General features: G+C 48.8%; 1 protein-coding gene and 1 long non-coding RNA gene across 9 annotated transcripts in view; one reads left to right on the top strand and one right to left on the bottom strand.

Moving 5' to 3' along the window:
- Positions 1–360: 360 nt before the first annotated feature.
- Positions 361–8,299, bottom strand: LOC119519113. The gene is made up of 3 exons (XR_005213950.1): positions 7,567–8,299; positions 2,958–3,096; positions 361–794 (listed from the first exon to the last, which is right to left on the bottom strand). It is a non-coding gene; the product is annotated as an uncharacterized LOC119519113 (long non-coding RNA).
- Positions 8,300–8,658: 359 nt separating this feature from the next.
- Positions 8,659–17,382, top strand: part of KDM2B (lysine demethylase 2B) — a 120,894-nt gene continuing 112,170 nt past the window's right edge. For 3 of the 8 annotated variants that reach the window (XR_005213949.1, XM_037816539.1, XM_037816540.1), the window contains exons 1-4: positions 9,275–9,765; positions 9,978–10,122; positions 13,096–13,174; positions 14,296–14,342. Coding sequence is in view for 7 of the 8 variants with exons in the window: in XM_037816539.1 (XP_037672467.1) it covers positions 9,304–9,765; positions 9,978–10,122; positions 13,096–13,174; positions 14,296–14,342 (733 nt within the window). In the remaining variant the exon portion in view is untranslated. Of the gene's footprint in view, positions 8,915–9,257; positions 9,766–9,977; positions 10,123–13,095; positions 13,175–14,295; positions 14,343–17,382 lie in introns of those variants that run through there. The other 5 variants (XM_037816542.1, XM_037816543.1, XM_037816544.1 and 2 more) reach the window with 5 other exon arrangements.

Raw genomic sequence — 17,382 nt, forward strand, 5'->3', positions numbered from 1 at the left:
TGGGGGAGGTTAGGGGCTGAGTGATTAGCTCAGGCTGGTCCAGGGGAAGCCACAGTCACACGCAAATAGCGGCTTCCCCTGCCCCTCCCCAGACGTGGGGTGCAGGTCTGAAGGCTGATCCCCTGCCCTGAGATGGCTCCAGGACTCAGTTTCCACCCAGCAGATCTCTTGAACCCAGGGAGGCAGTCTGTGCAGGGGCAGCCTGGCCTTTGCAGCTAGGAATTAGTGCACCATCCCTCCCCAGGCATACCACCAAGGGTATTTCACATCCAGAGGGCTTCTAAGAACATTTGTATCTTCTTCAAAGAGGTGCAGTTTAGGGTTTAGTTATCAAGCTGACAATATGGCTGGAGTTTGAGTTCATTCACTCATTCAACAAAGCTTTGTTGAGTACATTTTATGAGCCAGCCCCTGGGGGCTGAAGATAGAGCAATGAACAAGACAGATGAGGTCTGTCTCCTTGGAGACTTCAAATAAGAGACATATGTTAAACTTTTACACACATGAGTATTTTATTATCATTATGAGAAATGTGTCAAATGAGAAAAACTTTTGTGCAAGGGGAAGCTGGGCAAATTCACCTGCTCTCGCTCAGAGAAGGTTTCTCTTCAGAGCAGAACAGCCTCATTTCAGAACATCCCAGTCTCCTGGGGTAAAGGGTGTGCTCTCTGTGGGGTGAAGAGGAGGGTTTCCTATAAAGATGGCTCTGGGTATGAATGAAGGAGATGCTCAATAAACAACTGGTGAATTGATGAATGTCATTTCAAGAAGGGCCAAGAAGCCACTGACTCCATCTGCAAAGGGTTAGCCAGGAAAAGAGAACATCTCAGCACTGCTATTCCTAGATTTCTGGAAGGGTGAGGCGTTTGGGGACTAGGAAAGTCTGGACTTCCATTCAATAAATATTTTCAGAGTTGGTGCTGGCACTGTGCTAGGTAGGGGATACATCAAAGTATGGGACAGGTGGACCTTGCTGTCCCCGAAGTCACAATCTGGAGGGGACACAGATGACAATGAGATGATGTGATAAGGGTTATGAGGAGGGCAGGGAAGAGATGGTCTCTAAACTGATTCCAGAAGGAAAACAGAGCTGCGGAGAGGGGGGCTGGATAAAGTGTTTTCAGACTTCGAAGGAGCCAGGGTTAGGGAGAGGCCTGATGTTGGAGAGGCAAAGCTAAATTTTCCCATTTTATAGCTGGTTGGGAAGGTCATGAAGCCCAGGAGGCTGACTTCGTTTTTGTTGGTGTTGTTGCTGTGGTTATTTTGGAAACTGTATTATATTATTTTTAAAAGTTTTACTGTGGTAACATATACAACATAATGTTTCCCATTTTAAGCACTCTCATGTATACAGTTTGGTGGTGTTCATTACATTATCGATGTTATGCTACCATTACCATCATGTGTTATTATTATTATTATTATTATTATTATATTAGGCAATGACCCAAGCTGGATTCACCATGTTGAACTCCGGGGGTCACCCCCCAGCCTAGACTTTTTGATTGTGCTCACTCTTAATACTCAGGCTCAGGTCTCACTGCCAGCCCTCGTTCCTGGCAAAGCCAACTATGTAGGAGGCCTGTTTAGAGGCGAAGACGACTACTTTGTCTTCCCGGAAGACAGACCCTCCGCTTTGCTTTCTGAGGCAGATAGCAACCCCAAACCACAGACAGGTTAGGGCCTGCGCAGGCCTCAATCCAATTTCACCCGAATGAAGACACCACACTCACTGACCACCACAGGCCATGTTCTAAGCCACTGTTGGTTCATTCAGTCCTCATAGGACTCTGATATTAAGACCCCCATTTTACAGAAGAGAAAACTGAGTCTCAGACTGGGCATCTTGCTGAAGATCATGCAGCTCACCACCTTTCAGACTACCGAATGCTCCCTTGTGTAAATTCCTCTGTTTTAGCAGTGCCTTTTACATGAGGCAATGCATGTAAAAGCTTTTTTGTAATAGAGCCATATAAATGAGATATTTTGATTAGTTTTTGCTGGACTTCTGGTTTCACAGAGCTCAGCCTGCTCCATTCGGGGAGCCCAGGAAGGGGTGATAATTAAAGCCAAAAGGCCCAATAGCATCCCTGAAAATCCCCTGTACATATTCTGGTTCTCTTTCTGGGGCACCTCCAGATAATATCTCCTGTCAAATAAGGAGTTTGGCTCTTAAAGTTGCAAACTTGGTGGGGGAGGGTGGGGAGCTAAAAAAAAAAAAAAAAATCGGCAGCATCAACAACTACCAAAATCCCTGCAGCCAACAGCTACCCAAATCAGCAGCAGGCGGAACACAAAGAGTTCGAATCTTGAACAAAGGGCTGGGTGAGACCTGAAAGTAAACGCTGACACATCCTCTCTCCAGCTGTGAACCGGGGGTCGGAGACTGCTGAAAAGGTCATCTGTCTCCACATCTCTGAAGCAGGAAATGCAACTCGATCTTCCAGTGACTGATCACTTTGCAAGATTAATGGAATCGTCTCAAACCTGGGTCACTGTTCTGACAACGCTTAGAGCAAAAACCTGTCTCCTCCCTTCTCCTCTCACTGAGCTGATTCCCCATTTTAAAAGTTCAAAACTTTTCTCCAGGAAATGTGTCCCTGTGTGTTTCTTTTGGGGGTGGGCAGGTGAAATTCTGTCCTCTGAAGTGAGATCAAGAGGTGGCCCTTGAAAATCTGGAGACTTTTCTTGGATTTTCATCTGTCCCTACTTAAACTTTTAAAATAAATAAAATAAGTGCAAAGAACATGAACCTCCCCGAAAGGGTTAATTGCCAGTCTGGCTGCCCGTCCCAAGGGGACAGTCGACCAATGACAACTTAAGATGATGAAGTAATGTTTGAATTTTGATTTCTATTGGTTAACACCCTTGTCCATCAATCCCAAATCGCTAGTTTTGAAAAAAATCTCTGAACTTTTATAACTCTCTTCCTGACATTAACCCCTTAATTAACCAACCTGTTATTTCCAGAGATCCCTCCAATCCCCACTCAGGAAAAGAGCCATAAGATGCAGAACTCTAGATTCTAAACTTCAATCTTCCAAAATGGCCAATGGCTGACACTCAGACTTGATGTAATTCATTCTGTCCTTGAGGCTGAGAAGAAAAAAAGAGAAAACATTAAAGGTCTTTGGGAACTCCAATCACTTTAATAGAAATAGTGTGATCTGCTCCCCTACCCTGTATTTATTTCTTTTATTGTAAAGGATGGCAAAATTATAAGGTTTGGCAAAGCTGGGTGTCAGATACACAGGTCTTAGCTGTATTTATTTTCTATACCTTTCTTTATGCTTGAAATATTTTATAAATTTAAAAATATAAGTCATATATATAGACCACATATATACACCCCTCTCAAAATTTTCTTCTCTCCCCAGACGTGATAAAAATAATGGTTCACTGCTCCCTTCTAAGCTTTTCTTTCTTTCTTTCTTTCTTTTTTTTTGGAGTAGATATACATAATATTTACCCAAATATATTTTGTTGTTTTGGTTTAACATAAATGGGATCATAATACAGAAATTATTCTGTGACTTGCTTTTTTTCTCTGACCAATAATCTATCTAAAGCTTTTTTTTGTTACCACTACCTTCAAATTTTCCTTATCCTTAAAAAGCATTTTAGAATGAGGCAGTTCTACAGCTATTATATGGAAAGATCTTCAAGATCAGATTAAGTGAAAAAGTGAGAGGCAGCACACTGTATTTGTGTCATAAAATAATAAAATATCTGCGTATATTTGTAAATGTACCCAAGGGACAGTTAAGAGTGGTTTTCTGGGGAGAGGTGTGTAGAGGGGCATATCTGGGAGAGAAAGATTTTAAAGAGTTTTAAAACAATTCTTTTATTGTGGGAAATATAAAAGAATGTAGAAAACGTATGAATGCATTTTAAAGAATTACACTGGGCCATCCACCACCTGGATTAACAGAAAAGTCACCAATCCCTCAACCCTGATTGTGTTCCTTTTCTTTCTCCCCAGAATTACCTCTTTAGCTGCATTCTGTGTTAACTGCTCCCTTGCTTTTATTCATTCTTTACCACATATGTATCTATATCTGAACAATACTTATTGCCTGACTTTGAACCTTTTTGGCTCAAAAAAATGAGTAAGACGAAATTCATTCTTTGAGTAGGTAACACACATCTATGTGGCCTAAAATTTAAAAGGCACCATAGTATATATAAGGAAATTAAGTCTATAAGATTCAAAAGCAGGTAACACTAATGAATCCATGTGATAAAAAACTCAAACTGTATCCAAGAATGGATTTGCTTCCCCTTCTCTGGTTCCTGCTCCCATTTAAAAAAATATTTCTTTCTAAAGAAATTCTCTGCCTATAAAGACATATATATGTAGATATATTCCTTTTGTTTTATGTAAGTGGTCAGTACAATTTAGTATCAATATTCTGCATCTTTTTTTTTAATTCAAGGATATTATAAAAACATTCCACATGAGTATATATATAGTTTCCTTATTCTTTTTAATGATTCCATAGCATTTCATTGGGCAAACAGATGGTCCAAGAATTAAGCAGTTCCCCGACTTTTAGATCATTTTCAACTTTCTATTGCAAACTGGATTACAATGGATTGTATTTTATGCTTGAGTCTGCACTAGGATATCTTTTTATAATTGCTACCCATTTCTAAGGCTCCCTGTCCCAGCACCAGTCACCTGGCCTTGAGAAGTTTATTTATGAGATCTGGGCAGGTGGGAAAATCTCTGATCCAGTTGGCATCCCCAGGTACCTTCCCTTCAATGCCACGCAGGTGGCTGACACTCAGAAAGAAATCACAGTTTACAGGCTCACACTCCAGACACTCATATTCTAACAGAAGGCCTCTCCAGGAAACCTTTGCCAAAATCCCTGATTCCCACCCCTTACCCCCAACCTTGTCTTTCCAATATTTCAGTTTTTCCCGGACCCTTCAATCATTCCATAAATATTCTAGAGGGTTGATTATAGGGATCTAGCACTGATTCAGCTCTTGATATCTAATTTTGAACTTATACTCTGATAGGTGTGTTAACACAAATTCTGGAAAATGCTCTAGGGCTGCAATGTCCAATATGGTAGACACTTAGCCACCTTTAGCTATTTAAATTTAATTAAAATTAAATAAAAGTTAAAATTCAGTTCCTTAATCCCACTACCTACATGTCAAGTGCTCAATAATCACATGTAGCAAATGGCTCCTGAATTGGACAGTGCAGACATGGAATATTTCCACCATCAAGTTCTATGGACAGTCCCGCAGGGAGGCACAGCAGAGTGGTAAACAAAGCCTGCAGGCTCTGGATTCAGGTTCAAATCCTGACTGCTATTTCATACCTGTGAAATGGATGCTAGTAACTTGACCTTTCTGGGAACCTCAGTTGTAAAAGTGGGGAATTATAGCCCCTCCCTCAAGGAGCTTTGGCCAAGATTCAGAGATAACAAATAGGAGGTTCTCTGCCCAAAGACTGGTCGAGTCAGTTCTCAAAAATCAGGAGCTGAAACAAATGTACCACACTAATGCAAGGTGTTAGTAATAGGGGGAGGTATATGGAAACTGTGTTTTTCTGCATGATTTTTCTGCAAACCTACAACTTCTCTACTACAAAAAAATCAGGAGCTATTATAATTCTACATAAGAGCAGCTTCGGTGTCTAACAATTCAGAAAAAAACCTTGATTCTGGATTCTGAGCGTTAGGTGCAGGCAGAGCCCACCTTTGCTAACTCCCCTGGGAAGCCCACCTCCCTGCCTAGCCTGGAAGTTCGTCTGCCACAGGAGCTGTTTCTTCTATCTTTTCCCTAGTCTGTCTGTCTTGGGCCACAGAGCTGCTCAATCAACCTTTGATGAATGAAGAAATGCATGAATGGGGGGAACACAGACAGGATCTGACTGGGCTTTTTCTATGATTGGGCAGGGGCATCCAGGAAGCCAGTAATGTGTTTCAAATTAACTAGCTTATGGAAGAGCCCGGGCGTCCTTCTCCTGCAATAAAAAGTACACCTCTTGGATAAGCACCTCGGGCTTCCCTCCCCTATCGCCTACTCTGGGGTCCCCAGGGACAATTAGCCAAGGCAGCGAGCTCAAGGGTCTTGGCCCTTCCCCCTTTGGCCCCAAATAACCTCCCCCACCTTCAAGCAAATGCCTGGAATTCTTTCAGCTGGAGGACAAAGCCTTTCATCTGCCAATTAGTGATAAAGGGAAAATGCAAATATCTCCGGGGAAGGAGATCCATCACTGGCCCAACGTTTACCGAGGGATCGCTTAGGAGGGGGCGGCCGGATAGGCCTTCTCGGGGAGTCAAGGGGGAGCAAACCCCCGCCAGGCCCTTTTTTCTCTGGTCGGGTGGCTTCCTGGTGGCTTGTAAGAGAGGGGATTAAATTAGGTGAATACTTGACTGTTTCCCACTCCAAGACAGGCCAGGAGCTCCCCAGGGAGGTGATATGTGGACCTAAGCGTTCTAGCCCACGTAACTCACTTTTTGCCCCCCCCCCTTCAGTCCACATCATCTCCTTTGAACATGCTTATTTCATTATGTGAGAGTAGTGAAGACCTCTCTACCCACAAAAGCACGAGCTGGGGGAGCAAGCAACCCCATTAGGAGCAGTGCGAACTCGGGTGAGCCCGTTGCCTTCTGGGCCACAGTTTGCTCTTTTGCAAAACATGGAATAATAATACTTCCCTTAACAGGTTGTTGGGAGAAAGTGAAGCAAATAAACTGAGGTACCTGGCTCTGGATAGAGGCGGAAGGCTGAACCCTTCTAAGGCCCAGCAAGCCTTGCGGGGATTGGCCACTGCAAGCAGAACCAATGTGGTGGCTTGGAGTTTGGAAACAAATTTTGAAGTCTGCCAGCCTCAACCCGACCTAAACGATTTTAAAGCGCATGTACTTGTATTAAAACAAACTTCAAAGAGCAGCCTTCGGGGGTGGGTGGGAAAGAACTACATAAAGATATGACAGGAAACTTTAAAGTGAGCGAGGGGAAGCTGTTTGGGAGGGTTGACTAATACAAGGCCGAGTTCACATCCGATCTCTGGTGGGCGAGCCACTTCCTCCTCACTATCTGCCTGATCAATACAGGGGCAGAACAACCCTCCAGATTCATAACTTCCCAGAGGCTCAGTTTCCCCATCTGCTCCAGCTGCCCAGGAGGGTCGATGGGAGAATAAAAATTAAAAGCATAGGAAGTTTTTTGCAAAGCACCTAGGAGGCTCCTCTAATGTAGCCCTGAAGTGTCACCCTATGGTGATCTTTCTCCACCCCATTGAGACCCAGACCAGCAGGGTGCCGGAACAGAGCTGAAGGAATGCTTTAGGGCCAGCTTTTCTCACAGTCCACCTGAATGTTTACCCACGATGGAATTATAGGACAAGTTTAGTATGCCAGTGCCCCAGCGATTTGGATAGGGAAGCTAGCCCGGTTCTAATAAGAGATGCCGAAACCTCTGCCAAGAAGCCCTCTAGGATTTAATCAAGAGGTGCCCAAAGTTCCCCCATGCCCCTTCCCAGAACATCCCATGCACCTTTCCACCGACTTTTCTTCCAAAGGGCCATTAAGGGCTTACCCTTTACTGTGTGCCGGCTGCGTTAGGAGGCGCCAGATGCGATTCTCTCGTTGTTTCTCTCCTGAGCATCTATTTCCTCTTCTTGGCGAGCGCAGGGACCTTTAAGAAATGTTCATCTTCGGCTCCAAAGCTCGTTGCCTAGTAAAGAACTCCACAGAAGCAGGCAGAATGAATGAATGAAAGGCAATGTCTTCCGGTCCTCTCAGGTCTGGCTCTGTATCCCTTACCGTGTTTGTGTGTGTGTGTGTACGTGTGTGCAGTATTCCCATACCTTGAGTCCTGGGCGTTTAAGAATTCGGCACTCCCTACAGGTATGGGCTGCGCTAATTTCCTTCTCAGTCCTTAAGTGCCTCCTCCATATGGCCAGTCCGCATATGGGGGTCTGGAGAGGCCGAGCCCCCCACCCCGAATTTTGGCAAAAAGACATGCAGCAGAAAGGGAACAAAACAAAACAAAACAAAACACCGAAAACCCCAAACTAAAAAAAAACAAAAAACACAAAAAACCCCAGCAATTATATACACAAAATGCTGTGAGTTTGGGTCGGCCACGTAGGTAATGAGGTGGGGCGGACGAAGGAAGAGGAAGAGGGTTAGCCCGTGGGGTCCCTGGGCAATGGAGGCAGGGATTGAGGAGGGGGTGGGGGTGGGGTGGGGTGTCGTTTTTTGAGGGTGCCAGGCCCCGGGGGTATTCACGCCCGCAGGCTCGGCTAGCATTTCCGCGCCTCCCGCTGAGAACAGCCGTGCAAATCTGCACCTCCCTCCTCACCCCTTCCTCCCGCCCTCCCGCCCCGCCATCTCCGGGATGCGCCCGCTGACTGCAACTCAGCCCTCCAAAAGTCAGCTCTGCACACAACTCCCGGGCGGCGGCGGCGCCTGCGTGCAGAGGCGCACTCGTGACCCAACAACAAAACAGCGATGCCAGGGCGCTAACGGCGCCCGGTGCCTCCCGGGCTCCCCCCTACAGCCACCAACGCCTCCTTGGGCCGCCACCCGCGCCCCCCCCATCCCCGGCCGAGTCCTCCCCCCGCCCCCACTAGCCCGGCCGCGGGCTGTGAGCGGGATCGGCAACAATGTTTACGTTCCGGGGATTATGACGTCGACGCTCCCCCCCCCCACAACTGCTGAAAATGGTTTCCTAGGACTTTGCAAACGGATCTGCCCAAGTGTTGGTGCAAAACTTTGTAGATCTCGGCTCTGGCTTTCTTTCTTTATTTTTTTTGTTTGTTTTCTTTGGTCTTCCCTCCTTCCCCCCCTCGGCCAAAATGCAGGGGGCAGGAGTGTTGACAATTAATTGGTGAACTCTCCTAAAAAAAATGGAGGCAGAGAAAGACTCTGGAAGAAGATTGGTGTGTAGCTTTTTTTTTTCCCCCCCCAAATCTGTATCTTGGTAAATGATAGATCTATTTTTTTTTTGTTTGTTTGTTTCCTGCTGCCTTTTCTTTCCTTTTCTGTATTTTGCAAGAGGACCGGAAAAAAATATATAATAAATTGCATGCAAAAGGAAGCAAGCAGCTTACTCCTCCAGTCCCTTGTGAGACTCAGAGTCTCAGACACTTGAGTGGGGAGGTGGTGGCGGGGAAAGGCGTGGAGGGGGGCCGAGCGGGCCCGGGGTTCGCCCGGAATCTGGGGGACTGCGGGGCCCGGCGCTGGGCGGTGGAGGGAGGAGGCAGGGGGATGCGGGGAGTGGTGGGGGAGTCTCCTTAGGAAGTGAGTGTGCGCGCGCGCTTGTGGGGAGATGAGGCAGCTGCTGGTGCGTTTTGGGGTCTCCGACGGGAGCTTTGTGGCGGGCCGGCTGCCTCTCCCCCTCCCAAGCCCCGACTCCCCCCTCCTCACCTCGTCTTCTTGCACTGGTGGTCGGTCGGCGGGGGCGGCTGGGGTCTCAACCCTTCCATTGCAGCTTTCCTGCTTCCCCGGTAGCTCGGGGGCGGTTCGAGCCTTAGAAATGCCGCCGGCCGCGGGTTCCGGCTTCCCGGCTCTGCGGCCGCCGCCGCCAGGGCTGCAGTTACCGCCGAGCCGCGCGCTGCAGCGGCTCCTCCCGGGCCTACATATGCCCCACCAGCCCGCGCCCGGAGCTCCCTTCCCGGCTTACATAACCGCGCTCCCGACCGAGTGGGCAAAGCTCAACACGTCTCGAAGGTGGGGGGCAAGGGAGAGCCGCCCCCAGATGTCTCTTCCATGGCTTCCAAAGGTGCAGGAGGCGAGTGCTCCATGAAGGGCGCAGCCGAACCGTGGGGGTGCGGGCCCTTCTCGTTATCCCGATTTTCAGCATCTTTGCGCAAAGTTGCTCGGATCGCAGTGGTGGGGTGCAGGGCGCGCGGCTCCTGCACCTGTTCGGGCTGGGCCCAGGGTAAGGGGCGACCCCCAGGTCCCCCAGTAATGTCCCGGGGTCTCTGGTTTGGGTCCCCGCAGCGACCGATCGACCGCCAGAGATACGACGAGAACGAGGACTTGTCGGACGTGGAGGAGATTGTCAGCGTCCGTGGCTTCAGCCTGGAGGAGAAGCTGCGCAGCCAGCTGTACCAGGGGGACTTCGTACACGCCATGGAGGGCAAAGGTGAGGGCGCACCGGCGCCCCCTCCCCGGGCCGCCCCCCGCGCCACGGGCCGAGCGCACGTGGGGAGGGAGCTGCCGGTGGTTGGGTTCGTATTTCGCGCCCGCGTCCCCCATTCCAGGGGATCCGGTGACGAAACGAGGCCGAGCATTGGGGGGGTGGGGTGGGGTGGCGAGGGGGAGGGCAGTCGGGAACGGGGGCCGGGCGTGGGCCTAGGCCCGGCCGGCGCCCACCAGCAGCCCCAGGGTGGGCAGAGCCAGGGGGCCGGCGGACAGAAGGACCTGGGGATGGACAGACGCGCGGACCAAGGGAGGGCGGGAGCGGCGCGTCCTCCCCCTCCCAGAGCCGGCCGCGCTCCCTGCTCCTTGCGCTACCTGAGGCGCGGCGGCCTGACAGGAGTCGGGGTTCAGGGAGCTCTTTGGGGGAAACGAATGAGGTCCCCCCGAGGCCTGAAGCCTCCAGAATCCCGTGCCATCGCTGCCCTTGACAGTTAGGAGCCAGCGCTGGGGGCGCCCCGGGTTTTATGGGTGACACCTCAACAGGCCTGGGGCCTGCAGAGCCCCATCCCCTCTTGGGCTCGGCTAGATTGGAGCACGGACTGAATGAGCTCCGAGTTATTGGGGTGACCTCCTCCCACTTAAGCCCGAGGCCTGGGGGTAATGGAGTGATGCTCCCCCTCAATCCTAAGGCCTTGTCCCTTAGCAGTTTTAAGTGAAGACTTAGGAAAGCCCTGGAGGAAACGGGGTCTCTTCCCAGGCCTGAGAGTTCTGTCCTCTTGGCGATCCTGCCAATTTAGAGCAGAAGTTAGGGGAGCCTATGGGGTTTTGAAGTGCTACCCCAGCCAGAGGCCTTCAGGGCCTGGGTTTCTTCCTGGCCCTGGCAGTGGGGGGTCGGAGGTGGCAGGGGGCGTCTTCCAGATGCCCATGCGACGCTCTGGCTTGGCTCTGCCGTCTCCAGAGCCTGGACCCTTCCGGGCCGGCAGCCTGGGGCCCAGAGTGGCCCTTCAGGCCTAGAACCAGCACTGCCTGTGGGGTCAGAGTTTGGGAGTTGTGCCCATCTACCCAGCCATCTTCCTATATGCCCTTTTGAGGTTTGTAGGTTTTTATTCCTCAGGTTTTTGAGTTTCCTTTACAGTCTGCATTTTGTTTATCCCCTCTCCCTTGGAAAATACTTCCATCCCTCAGTGAGCTGATAAGGCGGGAAGTGCCTCCCTCCTCCCGGTTCCGGTTGAGCGGCTGGAGCTCTGGGGTTTGCCCCAAGAAGAGACTATCCCAGCTTTGCATTTTTGAAGTTTCTCTTTTGTGCCCATTGCCTCCTGGGGCGCTGGGCTCCCGTGGTGGGGGAGAGTGGTGGGGGGAGGGAAAAGGAAATGTCTTCAGCCTGTGCACTGCTAGAGGGCTGCACACTGTGACCCAAAGGCCAGGGGCTGGTCCCAGGCCTATTGAAATTTCCTTAGCATTAATGGGATTTTAATTCCTCTTCCTTCTCCGCACACTTTGCTTAGTTGTTGGGCAGATCCTGTGAGAAAACAACGTGCCAACTCCTCCTAGCCACTCGAGAGAAATTCTGATCCCAGGATCTCTCGATTTTTTTTTTTTTTTTTTTTCCGGCTCAGTTAGGAGGAAGTTGAAGCTGTCCTGAAGCCCCTGACCCCAGGGGGGTGGGCTTTGGATAGTGGGTATGGAGGGGGAAGGGTATTTCAGCAATGGAGCTCCAAAGCGTAGCCTTAATTTTGCTGTCTGGGCTCCTTTCAAAGGAGAGGGCCTGGGGGTTTTGCTAGTTAATTCAGAACTGGTCCCGAAACTTGAGGGAGGAGCTGGAAGACTTGAAGCCTTTAGCCTGGATTCGAAGTAGCAGTTTCTTAAACTTCTCTTCCTTTGAATCCTTAGGAATCCCCATTCACTGTGAGCCCCTGGGGATCAGAGCTGCTGAGGTCAGGGCTTTCCCGGCGCTGGGTTTTGTTCTTTCCCTCTCTTTGAGCAGAGCTGCTGTGGCCTCCTCCCCAGAGGCTGCTGTGGTGAGCTGCCTCGCTGGGGCAGGGGCTCGGTGGTGTCTCCCTTCTGGTGGCCTGGGAGGTTGGTGTAGTTTTACAAGCTGTCTTTGGGGATGTGAGGATTTATCTCAGCCTCACTCAGCTCTCTGTTCAGGGACGCGGCTGGGTCAGATTACCTGGTTTTGGAAACTGCAGGGAGGAAAAGAAATTAATCCAAGACTGCCTTCATTCTCCAGGGCTTTGGCGGCAGTGGGGGTGTATACTCGACAGATCCCCAGATTGGCAAACTACCCTGTGGGTTTTCTTGATCCCTTTCCTCTACCTTCACCTGGGGAACGTCCCACTCCTTCTCCAGTTGAAGCAATTATTGCGGTAGCTATGGGAGGATTTCCCCATTGAAGACCACAGAGCTTTGCCTGGTTCCCTAGTTATTTTGGCACCAAATTCGCAGTTTCCAGGGAAACCGGCTCCCTTCCCCTCCCCTCCACTAGGCAGGATATCACAATGAGATCTGCACAGTCTACTACCTGCAGTCCCTCCCAGCTTCCCAGGGGTTTCAGACCCCCCAGCTGGCATGCTTCAGCTTTGCAGCCCCATTGACTTTCAGAGCCCAGCTTGGGATGAGTTTTCTGTCCGTCCTTTCTGGGCAAGAGCCAGGGCTGTGTCTGCGTGGAGCTCTTTCATGAGGCTCCCTCAGCCACCCTCGCTGGCCTCGGGCTGTTCATTGACGAGTTCTGACCCGTGGGGCACGCAGGAAGTGACTGGGTAGGAGAGGAGCTGGCACTTGGCATGGCTTCTCTTGGGCTTTGCCTAATCCGTTTCCTCACCGTTTGCCAGGGAGGTTTTGTCATAGAGCTGGTGTCTGCTCTTAAGGACAGTCCCTGCCTGTTCTCCATCATGATTTCCTCCCCTCCCCAGCTGACTGTGGTTCACTTGCTCTTTCATGACTTAACCCACTTGCTTTCATTCAAATGTCCAAGCAGATTTCAACTATGAGTACGTGCAAAGGGAAGCTCTCAGAGTCCCCCTGATATTCCGCGAAAAGGACGGACTGGGAATTAAGTGAGTTGATGAAACTAATTGCTTCTTTCCCGTGCTTCCCTCCCTAACATGGTATATGGCTTGGGATGGATTTCTCCCACCCTTTCCCCCACATCCTGTCACCGAGAAGGATTTTTCTTCAGTTATCTGGTAACAGCGTCTCCTTGCTCAAGACTTGGTTTGGTGACAAAGGGGAAAAAAAAATATCTCCAAGGATTGGCCTTTTTCCTAGAGAGTTTGGGCAAAGGGAAGAAGGTACGTGCAGCCCCTTGCTAAGGAGCGATGGTCCCCACTTTAGATACCCTTTTCTGGGTCTTTCCCCGGGTGAGAAACCCTGCCCTCTCTGCGGAGGGGGTTTTAGGCCCCGGCTCCTTTCTCCGCCTGCCTCTCCACCATCTCCGGTTTGCATTCTCCCACGTTTGCATTCTCCCACATTGAGATCTCCCAGAGCTCTGGGTGGGGAGCGGGAGGCAGGCTGGAAGAACGGGTTTCCGCCCTTGGGCCAGGGATCGGGGAGGAGGCCAAGGGTGGCATTCCAGGCTGCCTTTCTCTCCAGCGTTCACTGCCAGCCTGGCTCAGGGCACTCCTTCCCATGTTAATTAACAGTGAGTGGCATCTCAGTCATTTTAGCGGCATTAACCAAGCCCTGGAATGGGGCTGATGTGTGTCCTTCTTTTCCTCTTTCCAACTTAAAGAGCCCCCCCACTCCCCCCTCCCCATGCAGCTCCTTATGGAAAGTAGTGTCTGTAGTAGAGGGAGGTACACGGAGAGGATGCCCCTCTTAAAATTAAGTAGGTGTTTGAATGCCCAGCTCCTGGCCTTCACCCTCGGCCTTCAGGCTTCCCCAGAAAAGTTGGGGAGACAGTGGGTCTCAGCCTCTTTTCTGTAGCAGTGCTGGGGTTCGGGTATGGGGGAAAGCGAGGGCTTTTGGTTTGCCTGTTGGGGTAGAAAAGGGGCTTGTGACCCTCCCTGGAGGTGCTCACTGGTCTTCTGTCCTCTCTCTGCATTATCTCATTTTGGGTACCGGCACTGAGAGTAAGGGAAGGAATCTTTTTGCAAAAATTGCCCCCTCCTGTCCCCAGGGTAGGGTCTAGCCCTTGTTTCTGGCTTCTCATCAAAGCCTCTGTGCCCTCTTTTTCCAGGATGCCTGACCCTGATTTCACAGTCCGAGATGTCAAACTCCTAGTGGGTAAGTTGCCAGCCACACGTGTGGCTCAGAGCTGCTGAGGTAGGGAGGAGCTGAAGGGAAGGGGAAACAAGCTGTCACCACCTGCCCGCTTTGACTTTTAACTGCCTCTGAGAAGAAACTGCCCCCGTGGGAGGAGGGAAGGGCAGGTGTTAGCTGCAACCGTCTCATTCTGGAGAACAGGTCAGATTGCAAAGTCACAAGAAGCTGTATTGGAGGGTGTTTGCCAGGTTTATGGAACTGATTTGGACCCTGGCCTCCTGTTTAGGTGTCAGCAAAGCAATCTTAGATAGATCTCTCTTTTGCATTTCTTTGTGGGTTGCTCGGTAAACACTGGGTGCCTGGTGACCCCTAAAAATCTTCCAGGCTTTGGCTGGAAGGGAGCACTTAACATGCCTCCTCAGTGTTTCACACGCGTCTGGGGCCAGGCCAGTCACTGGATGCTCTGCATGGGCTTCCTAACTCCCCCAGCGCCCATGGAGACTGCAGCTGATGGCTGGCACCCTGGACTCTTGACTAGGGAGCCGGTGGCATTTCAGATCTTAAAGCAAGTCCTTCCCAAAATCTTTTCTTTCCGGATGTGTGTTTCAAGTAGCTCCTATATGGTGGGCATGTTCAGAGCTGAAAACATGACAGACTATGTCCTGCCGTCTTGGTTGGAGAGTTGGGCAATGAAGAAGTAAACAAACTTTAAAAAAGATATTTGAGTATACCGAGAAAGGCCAGGGAGAAATAAAGCAGGGTAATGGGATGGAGCGTCCTGGGCTGTGTTTTAGATGGGGTGGTCAGGGAGGGCTTCTTGGAGGAGGGGGCATTTGGGCAGAGCTCTGACTGATGAGAAGCCAGCTCTGTGAGAGAGCATTCCAGACGGAGGGACCAGTAGGGGCAAAGGCTATAGATGGGGACGAGCTTGGTGCAGTGGGGAGCAGAGTGAGTGAGGTGGGGAGAACGGCAAGAGAGGCGGGACAGGCCGGCAGGGCAGGTAATGTCGGGTCTCATCGGCTGTGGTGGGAAATTGGCTTTGACCTTGGGTACAGTGGGAAGCCATTGGGGAGGTTTTTTTTGTTTTTTTTTTTTACATTTTTTAATTGTGAAATATATATAAAGAAAAGTGATAACTTTCAAAGTACAATTTAATAAGTAGTTAGCAAATTTAAAAGAATACTATGGGTTGCAGTTCTGCAATTTCAGTTATTTCCTTGTTGTGAAATATAACATATACACAGAAAGGTGATAACTTTCAAAGTACAATTTAGTAAGTGGTTATATACAAAATTTCAAAGAATGTTGTGGGTTACAGTTCCACCATTTGTTTCCTTCTAGCTATATTCTTTTTTTTTTTTTTTTAATCTTCATTTTATTGAGATATATTCACATACCACGCAGTCATACAAAACAAATCGTACTTTCGATTGTTTACAGTACCATTACATAGTGGTACATTCATCACCCAAATCAATCCCTGACACCTTCATTAGCACACACACAAAAATAACAAGAATAATAATTAGAGTGAAAAAGAGCAATTGAAGTAAAAAAGAACACTGGGTACCTTTGTCTGTTTGTTTCCTTCCCCTATTTTTCTACTCATCCATCCCTAAACTAGACAAAGTGGAGTGTGGTCCTTATGGCTTTCCCAATCCCATTGTCACCCCTCATAAGCTACATTTTTATACAACTGTCTTCGAGATTCATGGGTTCTGGGTTGTAGTTTGATAGTTTCAGGTATCCACCACCAGTCTAGCTATATTCTTATACCCTAGCAACTAAAAAAAAAAAATTATATGAAGAGTCAGTATTCGTAATCCTTTGTTAAATCCTATCTTGTTTGTTTCTACCCCTTCCTCTCATTTAATCACTTTCTCAATCTTCAGGGATGTCTAGACAGTGACCATCCTAACTTGTTCATGTTAAAAAGGGGTGTTGACGTTATGGGAAAAGGGGATGCAGCTGGTTGATGTTCTTGAAGAGGCTGTTGCCTCTGGGTTTTGGGACTTAGCTGGCATAGGAGTTCTCTGGAGAATTTAAGTTTCTGAAAAATAAATGTAGTGAGTGAAACCTTTATAGAGTCTCAGATAGGGACCAGGGTATTCTTTAGGGTTTTTGGGACTGCTGTTGACTTGGGCTTGTCCTACTGTCGCCATCTGGCATATCTAGGTGAAGCTTGCATAGGAGTAACCTCCAGGATGGGCTCTGACTCTGAATTCTCTTAGCCACTGAAACCTTACTTTGTTGCTTTTCTTTTCCCCCTTTTGGTCAAGAAAACATTTTCAGTCCATTGGGGAGTTTTAAGCAGAGGGTGGGGAGGTGGCTGTGGGATCTGATATATTCTGCTAAAGGAAAGGTTTTTTTATTGAGATACTATTCACATACCATAAAATTCACCATGTTTATCCTTTTAAAGTGTACAAGTCAGTGGTTTTTAATATATTCACAATGTTGTGCAACCATGGCCACTCTCTAATTCTAGAACATTTTCATCACTTAAAAAAGAAACCCCAACCTGCTACAACATGGATGAACCTTGACGAAATCACGTTGAGTGAAATAAGCCAACACAAAAGTATATGTATTGTGTGATATCGCTGGTGTGAAACACCCAGAATAAACAAATTCATAGAGACAGGAAGTAAAATTACAGGTTACTAGGGGGGTTATTGCTTAATGGGGACACTTTTTCTATTTTGGGTGATGAAAAAGTTTTGGTAATGGACGGTGTTGACAAAAGTGCGATATTGTAAATATGATTAATATCACTGAATTGTACACATGGAAGTGGTTCAAATGGGAAATCCTGTGTTGTATAAATGTTACCACAATAAAAATGAAAACAACCAAGCAGACAATGAAGATACTCTGCACCTCCCAATCCCCCCTCCCCTCAGCCCCTAGAAACCACTAATCTACCCTATCTCTGCAGATTTGCCTGTTTTGGGTATTTCGTATGAATGGAATCATACAATTTGTGGGGTGATGCACCCTGTCAATCACATCCTGGCATAGGCAGTTTGACTTGGTGCCTGAAACCCTGGCCCCACCTTCA

The sequence above is a fragment of the Choloepus didactylus genome, chromosome 23 (assembly GCF_015220235.1).
Source record: "Choloepus didactylus isolate mChoDid1 chromosome 23, mChoDid1.pri, whole genome shotgun sequence".
Taxonomy (NCBI): Eukaryota; Metazoa; Chordata; class Mammalia; order Pilosa; family Megalonychidae; genus Choloepus; species Choloepus didactylus.